Genomic DNA, 27,305 nt, shown 5'->3' on the forward strand with positions numbered 1-27,305 from the left:
GGCTATTCAAAGGCTTACATTCACAAATGACAACAGAACAAAAGCACTGAGGACAAGTAGTCAAAAGTCAACCATTTCCACTGGCAAAGTTGTCACTTAGCAAATAAGAGAACTATTTTAGATGCATTTTGGGGTCTTCACCAAACCAACTTTTGGACCAAACTCTTGGAATGAACATAATCTAATTTCTATACTACAAAAAAATGCCAATTGGTTTTCAGATTTTTTTTTTTTAAATACACAAATCTGACATCCTGACCACTCCCAACACTCAGGGAGAATAAGGTGAGCAATTCCTTAGGGTCTGCAATTCCTTTCAGTTTGCACCCAAAGCCACACCAGTATTTTCTATAGGATGTGAAAAGACTAGGAAGCATTGGCTTAAACTAAGATTTCAAATTACAAAAAAGCATCTTGAATGATCTCATATCCAACCTGAACACAAGGTAGGAAAATATATGTAAAAATTGCTTTTGAATTTTTTTTTTCTCAGGATTATTTCCCTTTTGAAGGTGAAATACCAAACAAACCCATGGGAGTCCTCAAAAGTCACAAAAATTTGAAAATTGGAAACACTAAATGTTACATTTCTAATTTGGAGACTGGACATCTTCAAACTGATGAAAACACAAAGGACTCCCCAATTTGGGGGGAATGTTATTTTATAAAACTTGACAAATAGGAAGGAATATCTAGGTATACTGTACTATGTCTCAGACAGGCAGAGAAAAGTTCTCAACTTGAAGTATCAGCTATCATGGTAATTACAAATCAGCATTTATTAATTTATCACACCCTTGATTTAGTAGCCTGGACTCTGGATGAATGTCATTTGAGGGCAAAACACTGTTCACAGTATTAAAACCCATTTTCAGAACCCTTTCTTATAGAAGTTTGCACACATTTAACTAACTTTTCAACATTGGGACATCTTAAGGACTAAAAATCTTTTAAGGGAGAGGAGCCCCAAACCTTAGAAAATAAACAAGGGTGAATAAAATACCATTATGGTTACATGGTTCACATGGTTCGAAGACCTAAACCCACTGGAATTTATTCTTGGACCTGCATCCATGTGGAATCCTGTCTACATAAGCCATATTTCAGATTAAACACTTACATGCTTGATACTGGGCTCTCTTTGCACACAAGACATCTATCTGGCCAGGTTTCTACTGAATTAGCACAGTGCCTGGCACCTAATAAGTACTCACAATGAAATATTTGTTGAATGACTTAGCAGTGGCTCTACCTTCTCTGGGAAGTATCCAGAAATAAAACATAAATTTTGGCCCACCTTTGCAAAGGTCATGGTTATCTAGCCCTGGGTACAAAAACAAGCCTGAACGATTTCGTCTCAGCAAACTTTCTAAAAATAGTTGCCACCTCACTTATTTAAACTCCTTATACTCTAAATCTTTCATGAAATATACCAGACTCAAATAACACTAATAAATGGTAGTAAAAGTGATGCTCAACAGGATCTCACGTTTATTGAGAAGTGATTAATGGTAAAAAGAAAGGCAATGCCCTTTCCTCATTGGCTGAACAAACTGAAGAAACATTCACTACACGTTTTACAATATTTTTCTCTTTCCAAAATGCATTTCTGTAAACAAGTTTTTACCACTGTTCTTAGCTGTGAAATCAAATTAATCCTGACTTAATCAGTATAATGTACAAGAACAGAACATTTCTTAGGACTCCTAGTATTTTACTTTGAGTAACAAAGGGTAAGAGAAAATGAACCACCCTTAAAGACATAACCTTGGGTAACACTGTTAAATTCTCCAAGACAAAAATTCTTCATAAAAATGTTCTTCTAGTTCGGAAGGGAAAAATCAAATTCCCAGGTGTTCTCCAAGTGCAAATGTCAAAATGGGGGGAGGAAAGGGTTTAAAAATTAGAGAAAACTGTATGCACTTACGGACTTTAAAATCCGAAAAACATAGTAAAAAGACAAAAAAAAAAAAGCATTATGCTCTGAAATCACAACCAAAGCCAAAATAAAAAGGGACATTTTTCACCTAAACTATCTAGAGGGATTTTTTGTTTAGTTTTTTCTTTTTCTTTTTTTTTCATTTTCCAGTTAAGTCCTATGTCTTTTGTGAAATTCCAATACTTAAACTGCAAGTCTGCAATCGTCTCTGAAGTCAATGAAATTAAGAAAAAAGTCCTAATTCTCTTGAAGGTCATTTTTTTCCTCTTAGGATATGCAGATGCAACAGTTGCTGCAGTCTGAAGAACTGCCCTTTATTTTCCACGACCTTGACGTTCCTGGAGGTTAAAGAAAAATTGAAATGGTTAAAATTTATTTGAATATGCTTACGAATTAAAACTTCATAGAATAACTCAATAGAAATTTAATTCTATTAAATTTCTACACAGAGTATTACCTACCAATAAAAATTTTTACTTCTTATATTTTAAATGAAAGTAGTAACATTCAGACATCACAATAAATACAAAATTATATTTCTTTGACTTTAAAATTTCTTACATGATTTGTTTTCCTATTATATTGGTTTAGGCTAGTACTTGTCAATCCCCCCAAATATGGGACTAATGGAAATAACTCAAACATCCATCTACAGCCTGAAGGGAGGCAGCATACACACACACACACACACACACACAAAACACATACAGTATACTTTAAAAACTAAAAACAAAAACATACCTAACAGTACTAGAGTCATCCCACACTAGTCTCAGAGCCTTAGACATATTCATAAGCCTCAATTTTCGTTTTTGTAAAGTTAGGATACGTATCTCAGAGGGCTGTAGGAGAATCAATGAGCTGACATAGAATAGAAAGCTTAGTCCACAGCAGGTAAGAAAACTACCCTATTCCCCTAGAGTTTAAAATACACACAGAGATGGATTTTGAAAACTGACTGCAATACCTAAGAATTCCCTGAAATAAACCTAAATGCTCATTTCTTAAGAATCATTCTTTACAAGCTTTTCATAAATTTATCCTAAGCAGCTTTCCATTTCACACTAGCGCATATATTAGAATTTTTAAATATGATTTAATCCACATGCCTTTTAAAAGCAAAAGCCTTAGCTGGTTAGGAGCACAGCCTGAACTTGATTCGGCCATCTACTCGAGTAGCATCACTTGCTGCCCTTTACTTACACTGTGTCAACTATGGTTCTGAAGTTACATATGGTTCCTACTAAAAAGAACAGTGACTAGCATTTAGGGACTTCCATGCTCCTGTACATAATCATGATCTTTGTAATTACCCCACAAAGACTTATTGACCAAGGTTTACCTAGTTAGTTACCTAACCAAATAAGAGCCAAGATTCAAACCTAGGGCTATATGGCTCTTTTTCTATACCATGTTATTGCAAATATTTACGTGAAAGTCAACAAAGTTAAGTGAGGCTTTGATGAACTGAGTATCCTATAACTAAATTACTCCATGGATATAAAAACAGTAAACTATTTATTCAGAAAGAACAATCATCTTTTTGTGATGTCCCACTTCAAGTCTCTGGAATTCAGGGATGAACTCAACATACCAACATACAAGACGTGGGGTATTTGTTTTTTTAAATAAGCCATTTTGCAATTTCAAATTTAATAAATTTAATAATTCATCCATACACTATCTCTAGATATCAAACTCAAATCAAGAATAAGAAACTCAGTTCGACACAAGAGATCTCAAAAGTTTTAACATTCTTGGGCTGCAGTACCGATTTTTTCTTTCTTTTTGGTCTTTCTATATATTCTCCCTAAGTTTTGATGATGAATATATTATTCATAATAGGAAAACTGCAATTTTAAAAGATCTCTAGAGTTGACCAAAGTCAAGCTTTCAAGAGTACCTTGGGTCTATCAATTTTAAATTCACATAAATCCCGGGTTTTGTCTTTCAGTTTGGATGGACAGCATTTATTTAACCTCTCGTCTATTACTGATCAAAATCTGCCTTTGGCTTCAGGAAATCTGGACTCTAATGTGTTTCTTGATTAACTTTCTCATTCCGATTCTTTTATTATTCTTTTAGCCATGAATGTCTATTCTTCTGTCCTTCAAGGTACAGTTCAAAACCCTTTCCTACTTTGAGACTTCCTTAACCCCCGCAGCTTTCAATGTCCTTCTCAATCTGCATCCACAATTGAAAATTAAATTGCACCACTTTGTTTCATGTAAAATTAGTCCCAACTCAATCAAAAGCTCCCAGAAAGCAAAGAACAGGTCTTCAATTAACCTCACTCACAAACTACTTAAGCAACGCATAGCAGGCTACAATTGACTTTTAAATAAAATTCTGGTTCTCATCACAAGAAAAAAAAAATTGTAACTGTGTTAGGTGATAGATGTTAACTAAAGTTACTGTGGTAATCATTTCTCAATATATACATATATAAAATCATTATGCTGCATGCTTTAAACTAACACAATGTTATATGTTAATTGTATCTCAATAAAACTAGAAAAATATTCTACCTATTATCTCTTATTTTAATGTAATATAATCCTAATACAAATTTAGCCCCAAATTGTACCAACAAATTAGAAAACCTGGACTTTGCCAAATCCATTTTTGCCTAAGAAACACGCTTATAGTTCATCAGCAGTTACTAAAAGCCATTTAGAGTAATCAGAAGAAATTCAGAACAGCAATGTGTATTTGCACTTACTGCATCAACTCATTTTTCAAACACAAAATTTGCTCTTCTTTATAATGTGCTACCAAGTCTCACCAATACGTGTTCAGTTTTGCCTCAAACATAAAACCATTCCTGAATCTTAAATACACAATGACGCCAAGAAGGCAAGTATAAAACCTGTGTCTTAATGGAAAGCTATATGCCAGGTTTATTTTAAGTTATGTAAATTACATAAAAATGACATTAGCTACCTTTAATCTCTTGCTCAACATCAAGAAAACATCACATTGGTAAAATTCAGCAAGCTGACTAAATTGCTCTATTTCCAAATACAGTCGAGTCCCCACTTATCTTCAAGGGATATGTTCCAAGACTCCCAATGGATGCCTGTAACCATAGATAGTACCAAACCCTATATATACTATGTATTTTCCTATACGTGGGTATACCTTTTCACTTAAAGGAAGCACCTGACAGCTTCTCTCTGACATGTCTGAATTGCCAGCATCACTATTCTTGCGCTTTCAAACCATTATTAAGTAAAGGGTGACTTGACCACAAGCACTGCGATACCACTACAGGTGATCTTATAACCAAGATGGCTACTAAGTGATGTGTGGGGGAGTGCACATGCGCACACACTGGGGTGTTAGCATACAAGCGTGGATACTGGACAAAGGGATGATTCACATGCCGCCAGGATGGAGCAGGATGGAGCGTGAGTTTTCATCATACTACTCAGAACAGCAGCACCCAATTTGAAACTTATGAATTATTTCTGGAATTTTCCCATTATTTTTGAACCATGACTCACGGCAGTTAACTGAAACCATGGAAAGTGAAACCATGGATAAGAGGGGACCACTGTATAGTACTGATGTATACACAAAAAGTAAGCTTATATAGTTATAAATAAGAAAGATGACATCCATCTTCTCGGAGATTACAGATACTTAAGCATTCAAATCATCCTATCTTACTTAAAAAGTAAAAGAAATGAATTCAGCACTAATTAAAAAAAACTAAATGATTCACAAGATTTTAAATACTAGGAATTTAATACAAGATTTAAATACAAGATTTAAATTAGTTTTTAAACATTTTCATTTTAAAAAATATAGATTGGAAACAGGAATCAGTAATATCCTGCTTGAAGGGCCTCGCACTGCCCAAAACTGACAAGTGGAGCATACACAACCTTAATAAGTGAACTACTATCACAGTAACATCTGAAATATTAATAAGAATTAGCAATTAATGCTAAAACTAAAGGGTGAAAATCTGATGAGGAACAAGGCATTTATATAGTCTCAAACTATTCTTACTAAAAGAAAAATGGTAGCTTTATAGTGAAGAGCCCGCTGAACACCTTAAACAAGTGATCCAAGTCAACATTACCAATAATGGCATAAACTTCCTAATGTGATGCACTGAGGACACAAAGTCACGTTATGTGTAGTATTCGTGCCAGAGAAGCATATTCTGAATATACCTAATGAGAAAAACTTAGACAAACTGAGGGACATTAAACAAAAATAAATAGTATATACTCTTCAGAAATGTCAATGTCAAAATGAAAACAAAACAGGGTAGGGTGTGGGTATATGTGTGTAACCACTGCAGATTAACAAACTAAAAAGTCAAGAAAACTAAAGATCCTCTACCGGAACCTAGACCACACACAAAAAATTGCTATAAAGGAACACTAAGACTACTGCTAAAATATGAATAAAATCCGCAGTTTACATAATAGTATTGTCATTGTTAATTTCCTAACTTTTAACAATTGCAATGTGATTATAAGTGCATGTTCTTAGGAACTACACAGCAAAATAGGAGAAAGGGGCATGATGTCTGGAATTTACTCTCAAATGGTTCAGGAAAAAATCACGCACGTTTCCCAAAAGGATGATAAAGCAAATTTGGGAAAATATTACACTGGTAAATATGGGTAAAGAGTATATGGAAGTTCTTTGTACTATTCTTGAAATTTCTCTAAGTTTCAAATCACTTCAAGATAAAATGTTAATAAAATGGGAAGGGGTGACAGTTTTCAGTTACTTCTTTTGCAAAAATTGGCTGCATTTAAGTTATGTTTAACAATTCATAAAACCTTGAAATGTTTTTATTTCCTCAGACGTATACTAAAAGTCATCAAATACAAGAGTATTTTAGCAACAAAGAAAACAAAATCTGCCTAGCAGCTTTTTACAAGTCCTTTAGAGTGAGAAAAGTTAATTCAGAATTTTCTAACACAAGGAACATTCTTTTTAACCAATTCTGGACATTACAATCTTCTAGGTTTCTGTGAAAGACTTCCCTTACAAGCAAGTTTTCTTTCACTTTTGTGACTATTTCCTATTACCACTGGGAAAAATTCCACTAAATGCCTTGACAATTTATGGTGAAAGGGCTTCATTTGTAGGTCAGCTGTATTTATTGACATTTCTAATCAACCAGTCCTACCCTGGCAATATTTAGTAAAGAAAAGGCAAGGGGCGGGAGGAGATGTTCTAGCCCTCAATATATGGTCCTTCGCTTAAATAACTAGAGGTAAAACTCACACTACTCATCCACCCCACTTCAGCCCCTCCCCACTTTACATCTATGATTATAAAATAAAAAATTTCCGTCTCTGGAGGAACTATCCTAAAAGCCACAAGGTGGCAATGTTACTTAAAGTCTGAACATTTGAAATCTCTGTAATACATATATAGTTGACCCTTGAACAACACAGGGGTTAGGGGCACTGACCCCCCTGAATATAGTCGAAAATAAGCATATAACTTTTGACTCTCCCAAAATTTAAATAGCCAACTGCTGACTCGAAGCCTTACCCATAACATAAATAGCCAACTAACACATTATTTTGAATGTTATATGTATATTACATACTGTAGTCTTACAGTAAATTGGAGAAAACATTCAAATCATAAGAGAAAATCCATTCACTGTACATGTTTTTTTCAATCTGTGTGTAAAGGGTCGTGTGTAGTTCAAACCCGTGTTGCTCAAGGGTCACTTGTAGAAGATACCTGTTTATCTGCTCTCTATTTAGCTTAATATCCTTTCTCGTTTCTACTACCGACCCTTTCCCTTCACTTTTAAGTGGGCCGTAAAACACAACCGAGGCATATTTATTTGTTGGGTATAATTTTATTAACTTTAAAATCTGATGAATGTTTACTCCCCCAATTAAACCTACTTAATATGGCCCTCAACTAATTTTTCCTATGTCCCTCCCTTGATAGAAAAGAACACAAATTTCTGTACCTCTGGCTAAAATGAGAATTCTTAGACAGGTTAACATGAAAAAAATGTGATTATATATTAAAATCACTTTCATTGCTTTCTATGGCTTATCAATCTTTACAGTTTCTGATATGTGAGTAAGAGTTAAATGAGGCTAACGGCACACAGACTGACTTATATGTAATATTCTGTCTTCCAGAGACAAAGGAACAAAAATATTTTTCATCAGTTCTCCAATTTAAAGCAGGCCTGTAATATTTTATTAAAACTATCTTCTATCTGCACCAACACTTTTGAGTTTTTCCAGGTGCAGAAATGGACATTTAGTTGGAATAAATTTAGCTGGAATGAATTTGTGGGAACTGAAATAGGAGCACCAATATAAAGTAAATGCATTAACTAATAACCTTTCTTGCCTTCAAATTCTTTATCAAAATTGTTAATTAGGGGCTGGCCCAGTGGCTCAGGTGGTTGGAGCACAGTGCTTCTAACGCCCAGGTCACAGGTTTGATTCCCACCTGGGCCAGTAAACTGCGCCTTCTACAGCTAACATTGTGAACAACAGCTCTCCCTGGAGCTGTGCCACAGGTTGGCGTGAGCTGCCGCGGGCTGCTGAGTACAAGGCTCGTAATACGAGCATGGGCCAGCGAGCTGTGTCCAACTAGACTGAGAAACTACGGCTTGAACTGGAGTGGGGCGGGAGGCGGAAGAAGGGGGGGAAAAACCCTGTTAATTAGTACCTGAACTATATACATTTCACCAAAAGGGTCAGAAGTAAAAAGCCTGGATAAACACTATTTTCAGTCCTTGAATAATAAATCTGACTAGTAACAGAACAAGGGATAAGATAAACAGATGTTAACATTTTTCAACTTAACTAAAAGTAAAATTAGAAAACACTAGCTCCAAACCAAATGAAGTGATTTGACAGGTTTGACCATTCTCCACATCACTCCTTGGTTCTCCAGTAAGAACTACATTTGAACCGAAACTAATTTCACAATAAAACCAATTTCTCAAAACACTTCGGAACATTTGTTATAATTTAACAAGTATGGTATGTAATAGCTTGTCAAATCCCCTCTACTCCCACAATAAGCATACTCTGCATTTGTACCTTCTTTCAGTCTATTCCAAGGGTTGGACCCAAAAATAAAAAACCAGTAGCTATTAAGTACCATGGAAGTTACTGAAGAATTTGATTAGTCCAAGTAAACAAAGGTGTGTGTAAATTTATGTGTACACATGCATATATAAGCCTGACATTATGGGTCACAATCATTCATAAAAGACCTGTATGTAAACACTTCATTCATATATACATTTGATCTTCCTAACAACCTGGTAAGGTATTTTCCTTACTTTTAAAAAATACTAAGGCTCAGAGTTTATGTGCTCAAATCAGTAATAGCAGATATGACACCAGATCTTGATCTAGAGCCCCAGCCTTCCCACTACTATACATATGGTATGTTAACAAGACCACAGAACCTAGGATTCATGCTCTATTGAGAATATCAACCTAATACATATGTATCCAAATATTTTAAAGGCCCATCAATGTAATATAGAATCCCTTCCCACATCCCAACAACTGATTACCTTTAAAAATCAGCCTTCAACATCTTAGTCTGGGCAACTTCAGGATAGCTAGTGGCGATTAAAATCTTATAGCTTAAAATTATCTTTAACAACTCTAAAAAATTAGTGTGCCCACAAAAAGGAAGGTACAATAAAATGTAAAACTTAAAACATTAAAGCCTCTTAAAAGTAGCCATAATACCTCTAAAGAGTAGGTTATAACATGAAGTTACATGTTATTAGGCAAAAGACACTGCCACCTTTTAATGGACAAAAAGTATAGGCAATTCACCAGAGGCTCATAATACTGATAGCTGATGAAAAATGGGCAAACTACTCAAAAGACCCTTTTAGCCTTAAGGTAGGCCAGAGTGCTGAAAGGTACAGCCCAGCCCGACTTATCAAACACATGTGAATTATAACATTGCTTCTAAAGATGAAGTCTTGAGACTAGCAGGTAATGGGGGTTGGGGGAAGCAGGATTACAGCACTAAGTAAGAAAACGTCAGAAAGCAAATGGCAGGAAAATGAGCATGAGGAATGTGAGGTGGGGGGCACTCAAAACACTGACTAATGACATGCATAATCCAGGAGTTCTCAAACTTTAAATACAAGAGAATCACCTACAGACCTGATAGACTGCAGATTCCAGAGCCTCACCTCTGAAGAGGCTCATTCAATATGTGAGGGAGGATAAGAATCAGTGAACATACTCCCACATGGTAACTTGTACAAAAGGAGAAACGTCTCTTCAATCACTTCTAATCCTGTAAGATACCTAGGGAGCTTACTAAATAAAATTTCTAGTTTAGTTAAGTCTGAAGGCAGAGCCTAGTTATCGGTATTTTTATAAATACTTTCCAGATGACTCAGTTTGTTTTCAATCTTTTTTTTTTTGGGGGGGGAGGAGTTTATACAATGAAGCTCTCACCCAGGTCCACCCTGCTCCTCTCTCCCCATCCCTTTGCCAGCTTATGGACTCCAAGTAAAGTAACGTGTCATAAATGACTGAATTACCCAAGAACTTGTCTGGGTTCTAGTTCTAGCTATGACACTAAAAGTAAGGTAATCTTGCAGTTTGTGTACAAAATGAGAGTGGGGTATACTTAAATCTTCCCGCTTAATTTTACAACATTATCCAGAAACATTTTTGTTCCCCCTTATTCCTGCTGCCTGTCATTAACAGCAACTTTCACAAGGTTAGGTGGAGGAGATCCAATTCACTCCATTTTGATGCTCCTGATGAGAGACAATTAAACCTGAGTGCTTAAATGAAAGTTGAAATTTCAATTATGCTCTCCTCACAGACCCACAAAGAGGTGACTGGCTACTGGCATCAATAGGTAATAGAACATTATTGTTAGCTATTTTGAATAAATGTGAAGGTGCAGCAAAGTATAAGAACAAAGCTTTGGGGCAAAACAAATTCCAGCTCCTCTACAACGTAGCTAAGTGTCTTCAGAAAGTTATTTCTCTTTGAATCTCAGTTCCCTACCTGTAAAATGGAGATAATCTTAACTATTCTACAGGATTATTGTAAGGGTAAAGATATGAAAAGTGCCTAATATATAGATGTCAAAAAATGACTAAGTACGGGTAAATACTTCAGTAAGGGGAAGAGTAGGATAAAATACTATACAGAATATAAACGTATAAACCACTTGTGTAGGTGAAGATGAGAAAGAAAAATGTCAAAATGAATGGCTCTCTCAGAGTAGAGGAATTATGGGTGATTTTTCTTTTTTCCTATACATTATAATTTGGTTATACTTTACAATGAAAAACAAGTGCAAAGGTAAAATTTGAAAATAGTAATATAAAATTTGCACAGTGCAAACTTTTTACATGCAAACACTTTAAAAGTTCTATATGCTTATGCACATCGATTACCAAAAAAGTTCACATGAAGCCAAAACTTATGTCTACCTTTTCTAAATGACTTCATGATTACACAAGTGATATGGCCAAATTTTTAACTTCAACATATGTAGAGGAGTACTAATTATTCCATAAGAACCACCAGATACTACAGTAGCTGTAAGTGCAAATAAATTAGAAAGAAAAGAAACTGCCTGCCTCTTCCCTTTCCCCTCCATATCCAACAATTCAAACTTGGGGGTTAGCCATTTTCTTCCTTCATCTTTCCACTATCTTTTCCCATCCATCCTTCCAGACCCTACTCAAATCAGGTCTTCCATAAAAATGTCTTTATTCTAGTCATAACTGGTTTTGCTATTCTTTTCTTCTGCACTTGGTCTCATACTGTAAAATTATCACTTTAATATACTACACTGTCCTATACTGTCCCATTTATGTCATCTCATTACTTGACATCTTCTCCCTGTGGTTAACTGGAGTTAAATCAGTTCAATGCGGGATTATTCAGCATCAAAAATGATTAGAGCACTATATGTTGAACTAATTAGTATAAGCAGAAGAATTTGGTTCGGGAAGGTGGCAGCAGCATGCATATTTAAACTGAATTACCTGTTTCTGTGAAAGAGAAAGGCAGAAGGGATGATCTAAGCTACCACAGAGCCGGTTTCCTCGCTCACTTATAGACTTGCAGGATTCAATGTAGAGATTGTTTTGTATGCCCTGACCCAGGGAACAGCGCTTTTTCTCTGAATGAAACTCCTAAACAGCTGCAGGTAACAGTTCCTTGCCATACTATCTCTTAAGCTAGGGCAGTCAAAGCCAGATAGGTACCATCTCCACCTCCTGTGAGATGTATGTCTGCCTCATCGCCTTCTCCCTCCAGACTAAATAAACCAAACACACCTAGATGAGATGCTGAAGCTGCAGAATCCTTACATTTCTTCAATTTCAAGACTCCCACACGAACTTCCATCCACCATTCCTGTTTTAAAAATCTCACGTCATCCAATGAGTTCCAAATTACTCGTATGCTTCATAGAAAGAGGCTTGGGGGATCTCCCAGGAGGGAAAGGAAGCTAAGCATGTAAAGTTAGACATAAATGGGGGTTCTATTTAAGGTTTTGTTTGGGAGCGGGGGGGGGGGGGGTAATTCCACTGCAAGATTGAAAATTGTTAGCCATATCTGTTAGCCATATCAAAAACAGAATACTGCCATTTTTAATACTCAATTGTATTTCAGACATTTCTATATGGTCTAATTTACCAAAACAGCCCATACTAACTAAATAAAAGCTGGTTTTACTTCACTAAATTTCTTTAAGGCTTGTAACAGACAGCTTGAAAGACTTTGTGGGTAGGAAGAGCTGGAATAATAGAATCAACAAATGCAGTCTGTTAAATGTGTCAAGACTAAAACCTTCAAACTCCTAAGAACAAAGCACTCTGATGTTACTTTTATTCAACAGATAGCCAGTTGGCATTTGCAGTCATCATGTGCTAGCTATCTGCAGTCTCTGAATAAATTGATTATACCTCACTGCTTGAAATTCTAATTCAAGATATAATCCTTTTCCGGGCATCCGGTTAGCTCAGTAGGTTAGAGCCCGGTGCTCTTAACAAGGTTGCCAGTTCGATCCCCACGTGGGCCACTGTGAGCTGCGCCCTCCACAACTAGATTGAAATAACCGCTTGACTTGGAGCTGGTGGGTCCTGGAAAAACACACTTAAAAAAATTTAAAAAAGAAAAGATATAACCCCTTTTCTTGTTCACTTTCTAAAGTTCAGACTATTCCATCTCAACCTATTTCACTTGCTCCCTCTTTAACCCATGCTTTAAATTTTGTTATTTCTAGGGGTTCTTTCTTTGGCCCTCTTTTCTCACTGCATGTTGGCTCTAGAACCACACTGCAGAAGTAGGAACAGCTCTGCTTTCTTAGCTTGTGAGACTTTGCAACGCTATTTACTCCTTTCTGTGCTTCAGTGACTTCATCTGTAAAACTGAGCTAGTTGTACCTACCTCACAATTTGTACCTACCTCACAGTATGAGAATTATGAAAACTTACATATGTATTCAGAACAGCTGTGTACTGACAATATACAAAGTGTTCGATATGATTTTAGCCATTATTTTTATTACCAATATTCTTGAATAATTTAAACTCTTTCATGCCTTTGCCTACACTGAGGGCTGAAAACTCCCAATTTTCGATCAACAGATCTCTCTCCTGAACTCCAGATCCTACGCTCAGCTTATTGTCCCACAGGCACCCCAAACACTATTTCCAAAAGCCAACACATCTCCAAACCCTAACCCTAACATGCTGCTCATCCCATTTTTTTTTTTTTAATAACTAGTCAGCAAACACATCTACCACATTCTTCAAATCCAACATCCCCATCTCCATCATCTTGGTTCATGCTCTCATTGTCTTTTTCTCCCAGACTAGCCTCTCACTTAATCTTTGAGTCACTTACACCTATCTCTCTTCATTTAAATAGACGAGTTTACTTTTTTTCCGCCATCTTGGCGCCTGGGGAGGCCCTGCTAGAAACAGGACTTCTAAAGCGACAAATATGTCTGGAAGGCTGTGGTCCAAAGCCATTTTTGCTGGCTATAAGCGGGGTCTCCGGAACCGGAGAGAGCACACAGCTCTTCTTAAAATTGAAGGTGTTTATGCTCGAGATGAAACTGAATTCTATCTAGGCAAGAGATGTGCGTATGGTGTACAAGGCAAAGAATAACACAGTGACTCCTGTTTGCAAACCGAACAAAACCAGAGTAATCTGGGGAAAGGTAACTCGTGCTCATGGAAACAGTGGTATGGTTCGTGCCAAATTCCGAAGCAACCTTCCTGCTAAAACCATAGGACACAGAATCCGTGTAATGCTGTACCCCTCAAGGATTTAAACTTACTGGAAAAGTAAATAAAGTGGATTTGTTCTCTTGAAAAAAATAAAATAAAAAATAAATAGACGAATTTAGATAAATTGCTAACCTGAGTTTCCCTTTCCCTATCTGCAAATATGGGAGGAGATTGCTTTCCAGGGTTGGTGTAGGGATTAAAGTCTGTGAAAGTACTTACCAAAGTCAAAGCTCAGTATTTCATCCTTCCTGTCCTCCAAACTGTCACTCTACATTAACTACTACCCTTCCTCCACAATCCAACTAAAACTAAATAGGATAAAATCCAAAATCCTGCATAAACTGGGCCCAACCAACCTGTTCAATCTTATCATTTACCATTCTTTTCCACATTAAACTTCTCATTATTCTGAAAACATAACCTAAGCATTCACAAGACATTCTGTCTCTTCCTAGAACGCCCTTCTGCTCACTTTTCTGGGTTTGGGGACTAGAAAGACTGTGGCTCTTTGGGCGTAGTTCCAACATATTTGTTAAGACAAAAGTGAAAAAACAAAGACATGTCAGAACTTCACTGTTTCGTCAAGTGATTTGAGGAACTTCTTTGCAAAACTGGCTAATTTAAAATTTCCTCAAATTTTTGTGTTATTCAAAACATATCAGAGGTACAAATATGACACGCTTAAGTTTAACTGCATTAACATTTTTTCCATCACTTTAAGTCTAGAAAAGCAACGTAACTCAAGCCCTGAACTGTATCTCGCCTTTGCCAATTTCCATTGTGTAAACATGGCTGATTTCAAATACCAATGTGGTATCACTGAATGTGGCGTTGAGATGTATAAATAGCACAGTATTATATATTGATACAACAGGTGTAAATAACATCAAGAGGAATGAATCTGAATATTTATTATGGTTCAGTGGTAATAACAGTGGTATTTTAAGTTTATGTAGTTTAATTTTAATTCATATTACAAGCTGTAATTTATAATGTAATTTAATGTAACACCTTTTAATACAATGTATTTAAGTTTATGTAAGTTGTTTCATAATGACTTTTTAACAACCAGCTTGCTAACATTCTTGAAAGCTAAACAGTTGGCTCACAATTAGCCAGATCCGGCACATCTTTGGACTTACACTGAAATACCAACTCCACCATTTATTAGCTATGAGACCTTGTATAAATAACCTCTTTGCACTTGCTTCCTCATCTGTAATATGAGAATGACATATTAGATGAGATAGCTTACTTTTATGTGCACTATGTCCCAAGCAATTACAGGCTGAGCACTGTGCTATCATTTGAGTCCTTATTACTCATTCTATTTGACATAGTTCAAATGTTATTCCGCCATGAAGCCTTCCTTAATTTCCCCAAAGTTATCACTCTTCTCCAGAAAAAGCCAAAACATCTCTTCATTCTTCTATTACAACTCTTATACCATATCCATTCTGTTGTCCTCTTAACATCACTGGTCCTAAGGCAAGGATGGTGCCTTGTTTATCTGTTCTATCCGGCAATCAACAAAAACATTTTTTGAAAAATGGATACAAAAGCATGATTCAAAGAGATCCAAATTCAGTGCCATCTATTCTCTTCTAGCCCTCCTTTAAGGAGTTGCAGAAAGGCATTATTTTATCATCCACAAAGCAAGGAAGGTGATGAGTAATACAAATAGAATTTCCTCAACCCTTCTGGCAGATAGACAAATTAATCTGCAAATCAGTAGTAGACAGAGAAAGCCTTAGAATTTTACATAAAGTTCAGGTTTGCCATCCCAATTAAAACAGGATATCCACTAGCTAGTTGTGAAGAGGAAATTTAAAACAGCAGTGGAGCGGGGAAATGTTAAATGGAAAGGAACAATACCCATGGTTATTTATTTCCTAAGGACTTAATAAGAAGAAAACAATATATTTGGCTAAAGTGATGTTTTCTTCCTCTCTGACTTTTGTTATCACTAAATCTTGGCTATTTTTAAATTTTTCTAAAGTTGAAAATGGAGCCATGGTGATTACTTCGAATATTTCTCAACAAGGGGCAAAATGCCCAAATTAAAGGGTTATGAGGGGGGGGAAAATGGCTGTGAGGAAAAAATATACTTCCTTATAAAGAGAAACATTACTTGTGCCAACACTATAGAAAAACTGGATTTTAGAAAAAGAAAACATTTCTCTTCAATAATCATGCCTATGTTCCTTTAATGAGCAAGTCTTTAGTACATTCTAGGTAACAATTTTTTTCACTAATACTTAACGCAGTACATGTATTAAAAATACCCACATACCTAATCTGTAGTAAGATTCACTGGAAATCCACTAATTCTTTCTGCCTTCATGTCCTTCTAGCCTCAAGTCATTTATTTTTTATATGTCATGAGTATTTAGGTACTAAATTATTGAACAGAAACAATAACCTTCCAAAAAAGACCTGGTTTTAGTAGCATCACTTCCTCTTCCACGAACTTCAAATGTTATCTTGGACCAGCTAACCCTCTCTTATCCTTGGTGTCTCTGATTTAGATTATCCTATGTGTGAATCTTCCCTCCAACACTGTCTAATAAAAGATCTTTTAGAAACCCTGTGACTAACAACTCCATTTTTAGAAAGTTCTCCCTTTCACTTACAAAAATCTCCCTCCCTATAACCTCTACCCATTGGTTCCAATGCTCTTTGGCAGAGAATAAACCTACCAGTTTTAAAAGCATTTGATAACAGCTATCATATTCCTCTTCCAAATCATCTCTTCCAAGCTAAACATTCTGCCAAACACTAAGGCACATTATGATGAGAAATAACGGCAACATATTATGAAACAAGGGAAGAAGTGAGCGGTATGTATCTAAAAACATATCTATTATTCCCACACACTTGTTCGCCTTCCTTGCAGAGGCTACATCAAGGAGCTCCTCCACCCTTACTCAAATTAGACTCCAATACTTTTTTTAAAGCCAACTTTGTACCTGTCTTAATAGATTTTCTATATCAAAGTAACTGCATAAACATTTCATTCAACTCCTTTTTACTAATTTAATCTCCAAACTTCCCTCTTGAGAAACTCATTCCATAAATACCCATTAGACTTGATACAGGAATTCCTTGGTACAGGAATTCCTGTTCCAAGTTATCTATACAGTAGTACAGATTTGGGCTGTTCTGAACCTATGCTCACTCTTCCCAAAACACATCTATCTTCTCTACATCTTTCAAGATGCAGTTCAGAGATCCCTTCCTCCAGGACCCTTCTATGACCAATCCACCCACAGCCCAGCCTGGGGGTAAGCAATCTTCAAGCTTCCCAATTGGCACCCTGTACGTACCTTGAGAATACACTTTTCTGTTTTGTGTTGTTACCTGTCACTAGAGTAAGGATCCCTGATAATACACTCCTGGGTTCTCTGTAGTGTCTAGCACACAGTAAAGCTGTTCAAAGAAAAGATAAAAAGCTTCATCTCATTCCTTAAACAGTACAATAAAATTTAAGTATGTCCAAGTCACCATTTTTAAGTTGTCTGCTTGAAAATAGGAGTTAATTTTCGAGGTACTGAAATCCTGCAATTCTATGATTATCAGATGATGGGTACTAGACTTCGCAGAGGATCACTTCCTAAGTTAAACAAATGTCTAACCACTACGCTGTACACCTGAAACTAATATAGTACCAAATGTCGGCTGTAATTGAAAAAATTAAAAAAAAAAAAGAAATCCTGGTATTCTCCCCTAACAGAACGAAATTTTTAAAACTATACACCTTGAACTGTTGTCACTATATCCACATCGTCTCCAGATGTCTATCTCTACTCGCCCGTTAGCTTTCCTATTATTCAAAAAATTCATTTACCCAAGTGCCTGAGTATAACACTGGCCTAGGCTTTAAGAGAATTATGCAGTTCTTAGTCCCCTCTACTATTCTTTTTACCTGTAGTCAAAAGGCTAGAAATACAAGACAAAAACTAAACCAACAATTATGAGGTTTATTTAAAAACATTATCATTAATGCAGGACTATTACAAATAACGCAGACTATTCCAAAGTTGAGACTGAATTAGATCACGTGACAGAACAAGTCAGTAATAATACTAGGCAAAAATGGCTGTAATGCTGCTTCAGTGTTTCTGCCAAAACACGTGCCCAGTATCAGAACTTTGGAATAGCTGTGACATCATCATTTATGTCTTTCCCTACTTACTGAATTACCATGCCCATCTGGCACGAAGATGTTTTGCAATCTTGTAAATAATACAAAGGCACACACACCCAACCTAAGGGAATCTACTGCCTCAATAAGCTACGTATCAGCCCCATTCTCATGAAACTTGTTTTGTCTTGGAAGCCTAACAAAGACTGGAAGAACAGTTCACAGTCAGTTATGTAAGGATGTTAAGGATAACAGTGGGCAACGAAGTAAGGCAATACTGACTGAAATGGTAACTGGGTTTAGAAGTAATCACAGGGACCTTTCTGAAACCCCAGCAAGTTCTTCTCACAGAAGGGTAAACTAAAAGGTAATCTGACACAAGTATAATTGAAGCTTTTATTTTTTTTTTCTTGGTGGTTTGTTCACTTGCCTGAGAACAATTAGGATACTTATTCAAAGGTCTTTATGGAATGGTTTTAAGGAAGATCCATTAGTTAGCTTAATAAAGACCCTAAACCTTATTACATTCACTCTGAAAACATCACAAGACTGGCCAATTCCAACATATAAATCTTATACCTACTTAAGAAATTAAAATTATCATTCACTGAACCACTCAAGTGAACTTAATACAAACACATACTTGATTAAAAGTTTACATAAATTAAGTCCTCAGATTTGCTATTTCCTCAAATTTGCTACTTCGTTTTTATCATTATGATGTGTGTGTGTGGCTTAAAACAACACAAGTTTATCCTGTTACAGTTCTGGAGGCCAGAAGTCTTAAATGTTTCACTGGGCTTAAGCCAAAGTTTCAGCAGGGCTGGATGCCTCTGGAGCTCTATGGGAAATCCATTTCCTTGCCTTCTAGCTTGTATAGGCCACCTACACTTTTGATTTATGACCCCTTTCTCACATCACTCCAACCTCTTGCTTTCATTGTCTCATCTCCTACTTCTTCGTTTGACCTTCTTGCCTATCTGGGCTACTTTGTTTTTAAACCAGTTTCCCCACTGGCAAGGCCGGTTAGCTCAGTTGGTTAGAGTGGTGCTTCGTTCCCGCATAGGCCACTGTGAGCTGCGCCCACCTTTAAAAAAAAAAAAAAAAAGTTTCCCCACTGGCTCTAACACGTATCAGTTTATCTTACCATCTATGCTATGCATTCCTAAAAATATTCCTGTCTTTGTCATCCTGCTTTTAATCACAAGATGTAGGACAGAACTTTGCAGATGAAAGGAAGCAGATTCATAGTATGAGATGGATATTATGCATGTTTCTAGTGGTTAAACTAAGCACCTGGGTGCCCTCCATACACATTGAAAATCTGTCATGCCACTACATGGTAATGGCCCCCTTCCTTGCACCTCTAGAAACAGGAGCTTCTGAAGGCATCTTTAGAGCCTTTCAGCTATCTGGCAAAAATAACCAGTAAACTATCTTTTTCTACAAGATTATGGCAGATTTTAAGTTAAAACTTTGGAGAAGGGAAGAGGAGAGTTTAAAGGACTAAAAAGGAGAATGTTTCTGACAGCCAACATTTCCCGAACACTTTGAGCATCATTGACAAGTGTATCTCCATTTCTTATTTGTCTGTACACACTAGAATCTCAGATGGCAACCATCCGGCTTTAGTTGGACAACTATGCACCTCTGATTCTGTTATAGAGGTGGAGAATCCACCAGAGTCCTCCTCCCACTGCTCAAATATATAAGGTCCCTATGAATTCATGACAAATTTAAGGAAAATACATTTACATAAGCTTATTAGGTTGTTTTTTATTTTATATTTAAGGCTAACCACTCAGGATTCTCAATCATTTTATAGAGATCTTTTTTAAAATTTTCCTCCTTGCCCATAATCTTTTCACCCACATCCTATATTTATTTATGTCTGAGTTCTAGATAATATTAATGTATAATCTGCCTCAACCAGTAATTTATCACTTCCTTTTGGTCCTAAAGTTTACATTCACTCAATACACAGGGACCAGACATTACCAATTCTTTCAAATAAACTCAACTCTTTATTTTGGACCTATTCTCCATCACTCTGCCCAACATTCCTACTTGTTACAAAGGAAACAAGAGAAAGTGACCCTTCAGGAATACAAAATATTAAAGGCAAGAGGTCAGCTTTTCCTGATTAGCTGTTTTCCAAGTTTTATATAATAAACATTAACTTTTCCCATGGGGAAAGGATTTTGAAAAAAGTAAGAACACTACTAAGGATAGAAGTAAGAAAGTAAGTTCTAAGAAACATCCTCTTGACATTGCCAGTTGTCGCAGGCAGGCTGAAGGGCAATGTCAAGGCTTGATGACACACCAACTCTTGAAAAAAACCACAGTACCCCTTAGGCCAAGTTAATTCCAACAAAACTTTTATCTTTTTTTCTGCCTTATTGCAGCCTCAATCTTTTCCTACTTTAATTTCCATGATTCTATTACATCAATCATTCCCCTTGCATTTCTTTTAAACACACTCTTCAACCCTTTCTGCATCATATAAATCCAGTTTCTCAACACTTTGTTTTCAAGCCCAAATATCTGTCCTCCATTAATGTTCCCACATTCCTTCACACTGAGGTTCAAAAAGTAAGACCAATTATACTTCCATAAAGGCTTGAACTGTTAAGTGATACTTGTGTTATTTACAGAGCTTTTATTAACAGTCAACATAATACCTCTCCTGTTCTCTCTAGTCCTTCTCCTTCCCTAAAAGTCTTAAGAATGGTAAGCTGGTTACCTTTTTAACACTTTCTTCTTCCTCTTGGCGTTTCTCATAGTGTGAGAAGTCATCAAAAATGGAAGTGGTGTGCTTGTAGCTGGCTATGATTTTCAACACCTGCTTAGCTTTTTCCAGAGGCACTTCCTGAGTGTCCCTGGAGTTGGTCACTGGTTTATTCTCGTTGTTCTCTAGGCGAATGTGTCGCAGCTGGCTATTGGGAACGTCCTTCACAAAAATCCACCTGACATCAAAACGACCCTTCCATTTGTCCTGGGACCACACACCTGCACATGTGTTGTAGTCCACAGCAGATTTCATTTCCGCAACGCCACAGAAGTGTCCACTGCCGTTGACACTGAAAAGTAAGTAAACGGGGCCTTTCCCGTTCATGGAGCGATAAGCAGCATCCAGTCTCTTGTTACCATGCTCTGTGCTGCACCAGATATTATACTTAATGGAACGGTGGATATCGTCCTCAGAGTAGCTCTTAATGATGAAAACCCGGCCATGTTTCAGATTCCAGTCAAAATCCTTGGGGTTATAGTTATTAATGGACCGTAGCTTCTCCAACACTGGGTGAGGTTCTGAAGGAGTAGATCCAGACCCGGCCTGAGACTGTCCTACTCCATTACCATCCACCCCATTATGACCAAACCCACTGCCACGGTTCCGAGGTGCTACCCAGCGTGTTGGCTGAGCTGCCTGTTGCTGGACTGAGAGCTGGGCAGGCTGTGGTGGAGGTGGGGGCAACGGCTGTGTCTGTTGCCCTACTGATGCCTGAGCCACTGGTGGGCTATTGTTAGCCTGCTGACCTACAGGCTGGGGAGACCCCTGGGTTGGCTGCTGACCTATATTCTGAACCAAAGCCTGTGAGGGGGCTTTTGCAACAGGACCCTTGTTATCCCAAGTTCCAATATCCATGTTATGCTTTATTGGGGGTGGTGGAAGACTTGACCCTGCAATGCCATTCTTGGTCTTCAACTTAGGTTGCTGTTTTGCAGGCTTGCTAGCAATATCAGCCCAAGAAGCTGGTTTTGGAGGAGCAATGGTAGCTGGGGGCAAACTATTAGAGGCCACAATGTTACTAGTAATGGATCCACTACCAACAGCAGAGCCTACAACTTTAGGAACATTGCTTGCAACTTCTGTGCTACCCAACTTCAGTGCTGCCATCCCTTGGTCTATAGTATTCATGCCAGGAGCTTTATTGAGGGTCTCACTGGCAAAAGCTGACTGTCCATCAATCATGGCTCCACCTAAGGAGCTAGGTGCATAAGCATAATTGCTACTATATCCAGAGCTCTGAGTAGACTGTCCCTGAGAACTGTTATTTCCCCAAGCTGAGAAGTCAATCCCACTGGGAAAGAAATTAAAACCATGCTGACCAAGAAATGGAGTGCTACCAAGGGCTCCTGGTTGTCCAAACATTGCATCTGGTAGGAAGTGAGGCTCTCCGTTGCTCAGCTGTCCATAAGAAGTTAGATATGGCATGGCTGTGTCGCCCCCAGTAGACCAAGCAGCTTCACCCAAAGAATAGGAGAAGCCAATCGAGGGACTGTAGTAACTGGGTAAGTAGGAATCTGACATGGCAGTATATGCATTATTCTGTGGAAGAAGAAAAAAGGGGGGCAAATCAAAACTAAACACAAAAATAAACAATCAGGATATTTACTCTTCCAATTATTTACACGATTCAAATATTTCCACTATTACCATAAAAAAGGTAACCATTTCAGATGTTCTCTTCCCATAAACTTGCTATTTTTGTATTGTTAGATATTTTGGTTTAATAATTGAAATATTTAAAATTAAACCGGCTTACAGTGAATATAGGTCTTAACTCTAGCACTATAATTCAGTAAAGGGAAAAGCCCAGATCTCACCAATAGTGAAGTACTGCTCTATATATAGAAAGTGTTGAGATGATGCTTTTATTAAAATCAGTATCTCTGGGTGTGAGTGGGAATTTTGGCACAACAAAGGAGTGTTCAAAAGTTTCCTATTAAAACTATACTATAACAGATAAAACAAAAAGAACTGGAAATTTCAAGTTCTAGCCCAAAAACCTGTGCAGCCATTCCTCAATCAAACCAAAAGACAAGGTTCACTACACCTAGTTTACAGTGGCAGCCTCTTGGCAAGCTACCTGGGAACATCAACAGATGTCACTATTAAATTATAACTTGGAAAGGAAATATAGAGTAGCTTCCAGAGCATTTAAAACTAGAAAAATGTTACTACCTGTTCTGCTTCTCCTATAAAATTAATGGCTGTAAGCTGAAATGCACACCTAACCTTTTCATTAAAAACAGGAGTATAACTCCAAAGACACTGTACAGTCCATCACCTTTTAAAAAGGAATCATCCTCAACAACCAGAAATATAAACTTACATGCATTACAAGACAGGTTACACTGCAAAAACCTCAATCATTTATCCGAGTTTGTGCTGAAAGCATTTTCACTTTTTTTTTAATGAATCCTGTAGTTCACATAATAGTCCTTTAAATAAGCTAGAGATACCTAAAATTTATCTCTATAGCTGTAGATACAGCTCAACTCAAAAGTAAACAATACTTTACCCTGACTTCAAAGTAGCTCTTGAACATAAGAATCCGTTAACTAGTCAAAATAGGGAGTTTTGCTCTTAAGATATCTGGAAGACCATAACTACATTAGGCCTTGGGTTTGTATTAACACCAGTAGTATTCCTCCCTAGTCACTAAAATACATCTCTTCAAAAGTAAATGTTTCCACTAATGTGGTTTAATAAAATGGTAGTGCTTCTCTCTGCCAACTTAAACTTTCCTTAAAAACAAAAACAAAACACAAAACTTGTCTTTTCACACGTATCCTCTCTTAAAATTAAAAGTATTTCTCAAAGATAGTGTTCATATTTTAATAAACCCAAACCCATTATGTGTAAGAAATTCAGTCTATAAAAATCAATGGATTACGCCTGAAAGATTATTCCAACATAAGGCAATGAAAAATTGGTTAAAAAAATAAATGAATTATTCTTGACGACAAACTACAATGGTCAAAATTATCAGGCTGTCTATTCAACCAAGATTTATATTTTCCCCAATATTTTTTAAATAAAGACATTTCAACTTTAGCTTGAGAAAAAAAAAAATGCACTTAACATCACAGGTTATGCCATTATATAGCTGAATGCTTACACCTGAACTGGCAGGTTCTCACATGCCCCTGAGCTCAAAAATCTGAATTACACAATGCTTCACAAGAACTACCTACAATTATATTTCCAAATGCTCCCACTCTCCCTGTTATAATTACGTAAGCAAACTACTTCAATAGCAGGAACCTATTAATAGTTCATTCCTCTACTTCCTCTCCTACTTTTCCTGATTAACTGGTTGTCTTCTGCAAAAACTTTTTTCCAATCACTAGCTTAAGTGGTTTCTATACATTCAAAGCAGAAATTTTTACATAAGAAATCTAAAACTTTTATGTAAGTATTGGGTCCAAATATGGGCATACGCTAATATGTCAAGTTACTCTAGACTATTACACATATCATACAGCATCTGTTCCGAATTTATATAAATGTTCCATAAGCTTCTTTTAGGATATTTTGGATGAGTTATTGCCAATTTTCCTTCTGAATTATTTGTCTGGCGAGTCATATTTAATTGCTACAACTTTGTGACTATCTTTGGTACCCAAGATACTTACACAAAAGAACTATACAGTTTCTACATGCAAGGATCATGTACCTGGATGCGATTAATGTTCACATCAGAAGACAACTTACACTGCAAAACCTCAATCATTCTTGATCTTAGTTCGTGCTGAACAGTATTTTATCTTCCCTTAACTTGATTCTGTAAATACTATAGCTCCCTTAAGTGAGACTCCAGAGAGATACAAAATTGGTCTCCACTGATGCAGATACAGCTATACTCGAAAATGTGAGTACCTAACTCCAAAATAGTTCTGCTAATCTAAAAACCACTCTGTGGCCACAGAAAAGGAAGATTATTCAGTTCTATAGCACTGAATATAATTCAGGTGATTTTATATTAGATTTTTTCCATCACAAATGAATCCAATTTTCCAAACAGAAAAGGTTTCGGGGGTGAAAATTCAGAATGTTTAACACTGGAAAGTATTAAGTTTTGCACTGTATATTCTTGGTGAGGAGGAAGAATCACTCAAACAGACGTTACTGTTAGTACGTTGTAAAATGTCACCAGGACTAGTCTCAGTACAATATGTTTGCTGACAAGAGAGATGGAAATTTTAATGATCTATGACATCTGTAACAACTTTTTAACATTAAGAAAGTCACCCCCGGAAAAGAAGCTTTATCGATAAAGCAGAGAAAGAACAATGGTATACACCCTTTGATCAGGTATGTAAATGGTTAACTACTCACGGGCCTTGCCTGTGGACTCAAGTAAGGTTCAAAATCGTCATCATTTAATCCATCCTTTTGATGCACAGATCCATTTTGTACTAAAGGGAAAAAAATTCAAATGAGGAGTGCCTCAATCGTACACTTCCCCCTCCCAAACTAATCACATAGAAGATCCTAACCAGGGGAAAAAAACCTCACTACACAGAGCAATTAAGTTTGAATCTCAAAAGGATAAAGATGAGAGTGACGGCTGCACAACATTCGTCCGTGCAAGTCTCCCTCCACCCAGAGCAAGTTGATCTAAAAAGGTCCTTTTATTGGCTCCTCTGGATTTCAATGTCCTCCCGCCTCCCCTCCCCCGTCACACGTGAGTACTTCCAGAGGGTGATCCACGAGGATGAAAAACAAAGGCCTTCTACGACCCACAGGAAACTAAGGACCTGAGTGAGACATTTCAAAACCGAATCCACCCCCACCTTTAATGAATTACTCCTTGTTCGCTAAAAAGCTGTTAGCCAGCTGCAAGAACACACCGACAGAGTCGAAGGCTTCAGTCGGAGGCACCTGCGCACCGAGCGGCTCGGGAAAGCTCCTCGCCCGGGGGCGCTTCCCGGAGACCCCGCCCCCACCGCTCCGGGGCCCCCGCCCAGCCCGGGGCCGCCGGCGGAGCGGGGCTCACCTTTGTTTCCTTGACCTTTTGGTCTCTGCGGGCGAAGGAAACGTCGCCGAGCAGCAAGTTGTCCGAGGAAGAAACGGAAAAGGAAAGACAAATTAAAGCCGGGCCCGAGAAGGGAATAAAGGAGCAGGCGTGCGGGGAGGCGTCGGGAATGGTGGCGAGGGGGAGGCAGGAAAACACGCGAGGCCGGGGCGCCCGCGGAGAAACGGCGGACGACGCGCCAGGAGCAAAGCGAGGGGGCCAGGGATTCAAGGAAGGGGAAGGGAACAAGGAAGAACAACGCGGCCCGCGGAGGAGGGAACGCGGCGCCGCCAGTGAGAGCCGAGGCCCGGGGAGAAGCGGGAAGAGCGGGCTGAGGGCGAGGCGCAGGGCGCGGCCGGCCTGTGAGGCCCGAAACCCGGCCCGCGAGAGGCGCCGCCTCGGCTCGGCCAGACCGGGGGCGGCGGGCCGGGGCCTAGTCAGGCTCCCTCTCGCCTCACACAATGGCCGAGGCATGAGGGCCGGGCCTGTACCTGCTCCAGGAGGCTGCTGGCCGACATGGCTCTCGGATCCTCACGGGTGGCGACGGCGGCAGACTCTCCTCAGGGTGGCGGCGGCGGATGAGCCCCGGCGGCGGGAGCAGGCGGCGCAGCGGCGGCTTTTGTCCCTGACACTCGGGGGCCTCGGCGGACGCAGCGGAGACACAGCGCGCGGCTCGGGCTCCGGCTCCGACTCGGCGACGCTCTAGCCCGAGAGCTCAACGCCCGTCTCTATGATTTTACGCGCGCGCCCGCCCCTCGCAGCCGAAATAAGGGCGCCGCGCGGCGGAGGCGGACGGCGAGTGCGGCGCGACGCTGACTCTCATATTCACTCACCCACGCGGAAGGAGCCGGGCGCGAAGCACCTCGGGAAGGACCAGGCGGGGCCGCACCGCCCTCTAGTGGGCCGGAGGAGCGGAAGCGGCGTGCGCGTCCTCCCCATCCCCGCAGCCTCAGGGTTGGGGCCTAGGAGGGTGGGGGCGGCCAGGAACGCGCCACGAGGTTTTAACTAACACCAGGAGGGAGTAACTTCAGCTTGAGAAAACCTACCAAAGCTCGTTTTTCAGTTTGGAAGCGACCCCTGAAGACTGAGAGACCTTAAACCCGCTTTACAGTTGCAGATGGCACTCCATCTGGGAGGGAACCTGAAGAG

The 27,305-nt window shown here is 38.5% G+C and overlaps 1 protein-coding gene and 1 pseudogene across 2 annotated transcripts; one reads left to right on the forward strand and one right to left on the reverse strand.

Moving 5' to 3' along the window:
* YTHDF2 (YTH N6-methyladenosine RNA binding protein F2) lies at positions 1 to 27,001 on the reverse strand. Its single transcript, XM_081054856.1, has 5 exons — positions 26,648 to 27,001; positions 26,139 to 26,163; positions 25,478 to 25,557; positions 21,095 to 22,681; positions 1 to 2,277 (listed from the first exon to the last, which is right to left on the reverse strand). The coding sequence occupies exons 1-5, from the start codon at positions 26,672 to 26,674 to the stop codon at positions 2,254 to 2,256; spliced, it is 1,743 nt and encodes a 580-aa protein (XP_080910982.1). The 5' UTR covers positions 26,675 to 27,001; the 3' UTR covers positions 1 to 2,253.
* Positions 13,918 to 14,251, forward strand: LOC308500329 (large ribosomal subunit protein eL33-like; annotated as a pseudogene). The gene has a single exon. The product of its transcript is annotated as a large ribosomal subunit protein eL33-like (transcript).
* Positions 27,002 to 27,305: the final 304 nt, after the last annotated feature.

Source organism: Rhinolophus hipposideros, assembly GCF_964194185.1.
Source record: "Rhinolophus hipposideros genome assembly, chromosome: 8".
In the NCBI taxonomy this organism is placed as follows: domain Eukaryota; kingdom Metazoa; phylum Chordata; class Mammalia; order Chiroptera; family Rhinolophidae; genus Rhinolophus; species Rhinolophus hipposideros.

Bases quoted from the DNA above. Each gene is read 5' to 3' on its own strand.
- YTHDF2 (XM_081054856.1), bottom strand. From the start codon at position 26,674: ATGTCGGCCAGCAGCCTCCTGGAGCAG. The intron at 26,164-26,647 runs GTACAGGCCCGG...CTTCGCCCGCAG, and splicing joins CCAGCAGCCTCCTGGAGCAG to AGACCAAAAGGTCAAGGAAA. The intron at 22,682-25,477 runs GTGAGTAGTTAA...CTTCTTCCACAG, and splicing joins TGAGTCCACAGGCAAGGCCC to AATAATGCATATACTGCCAT.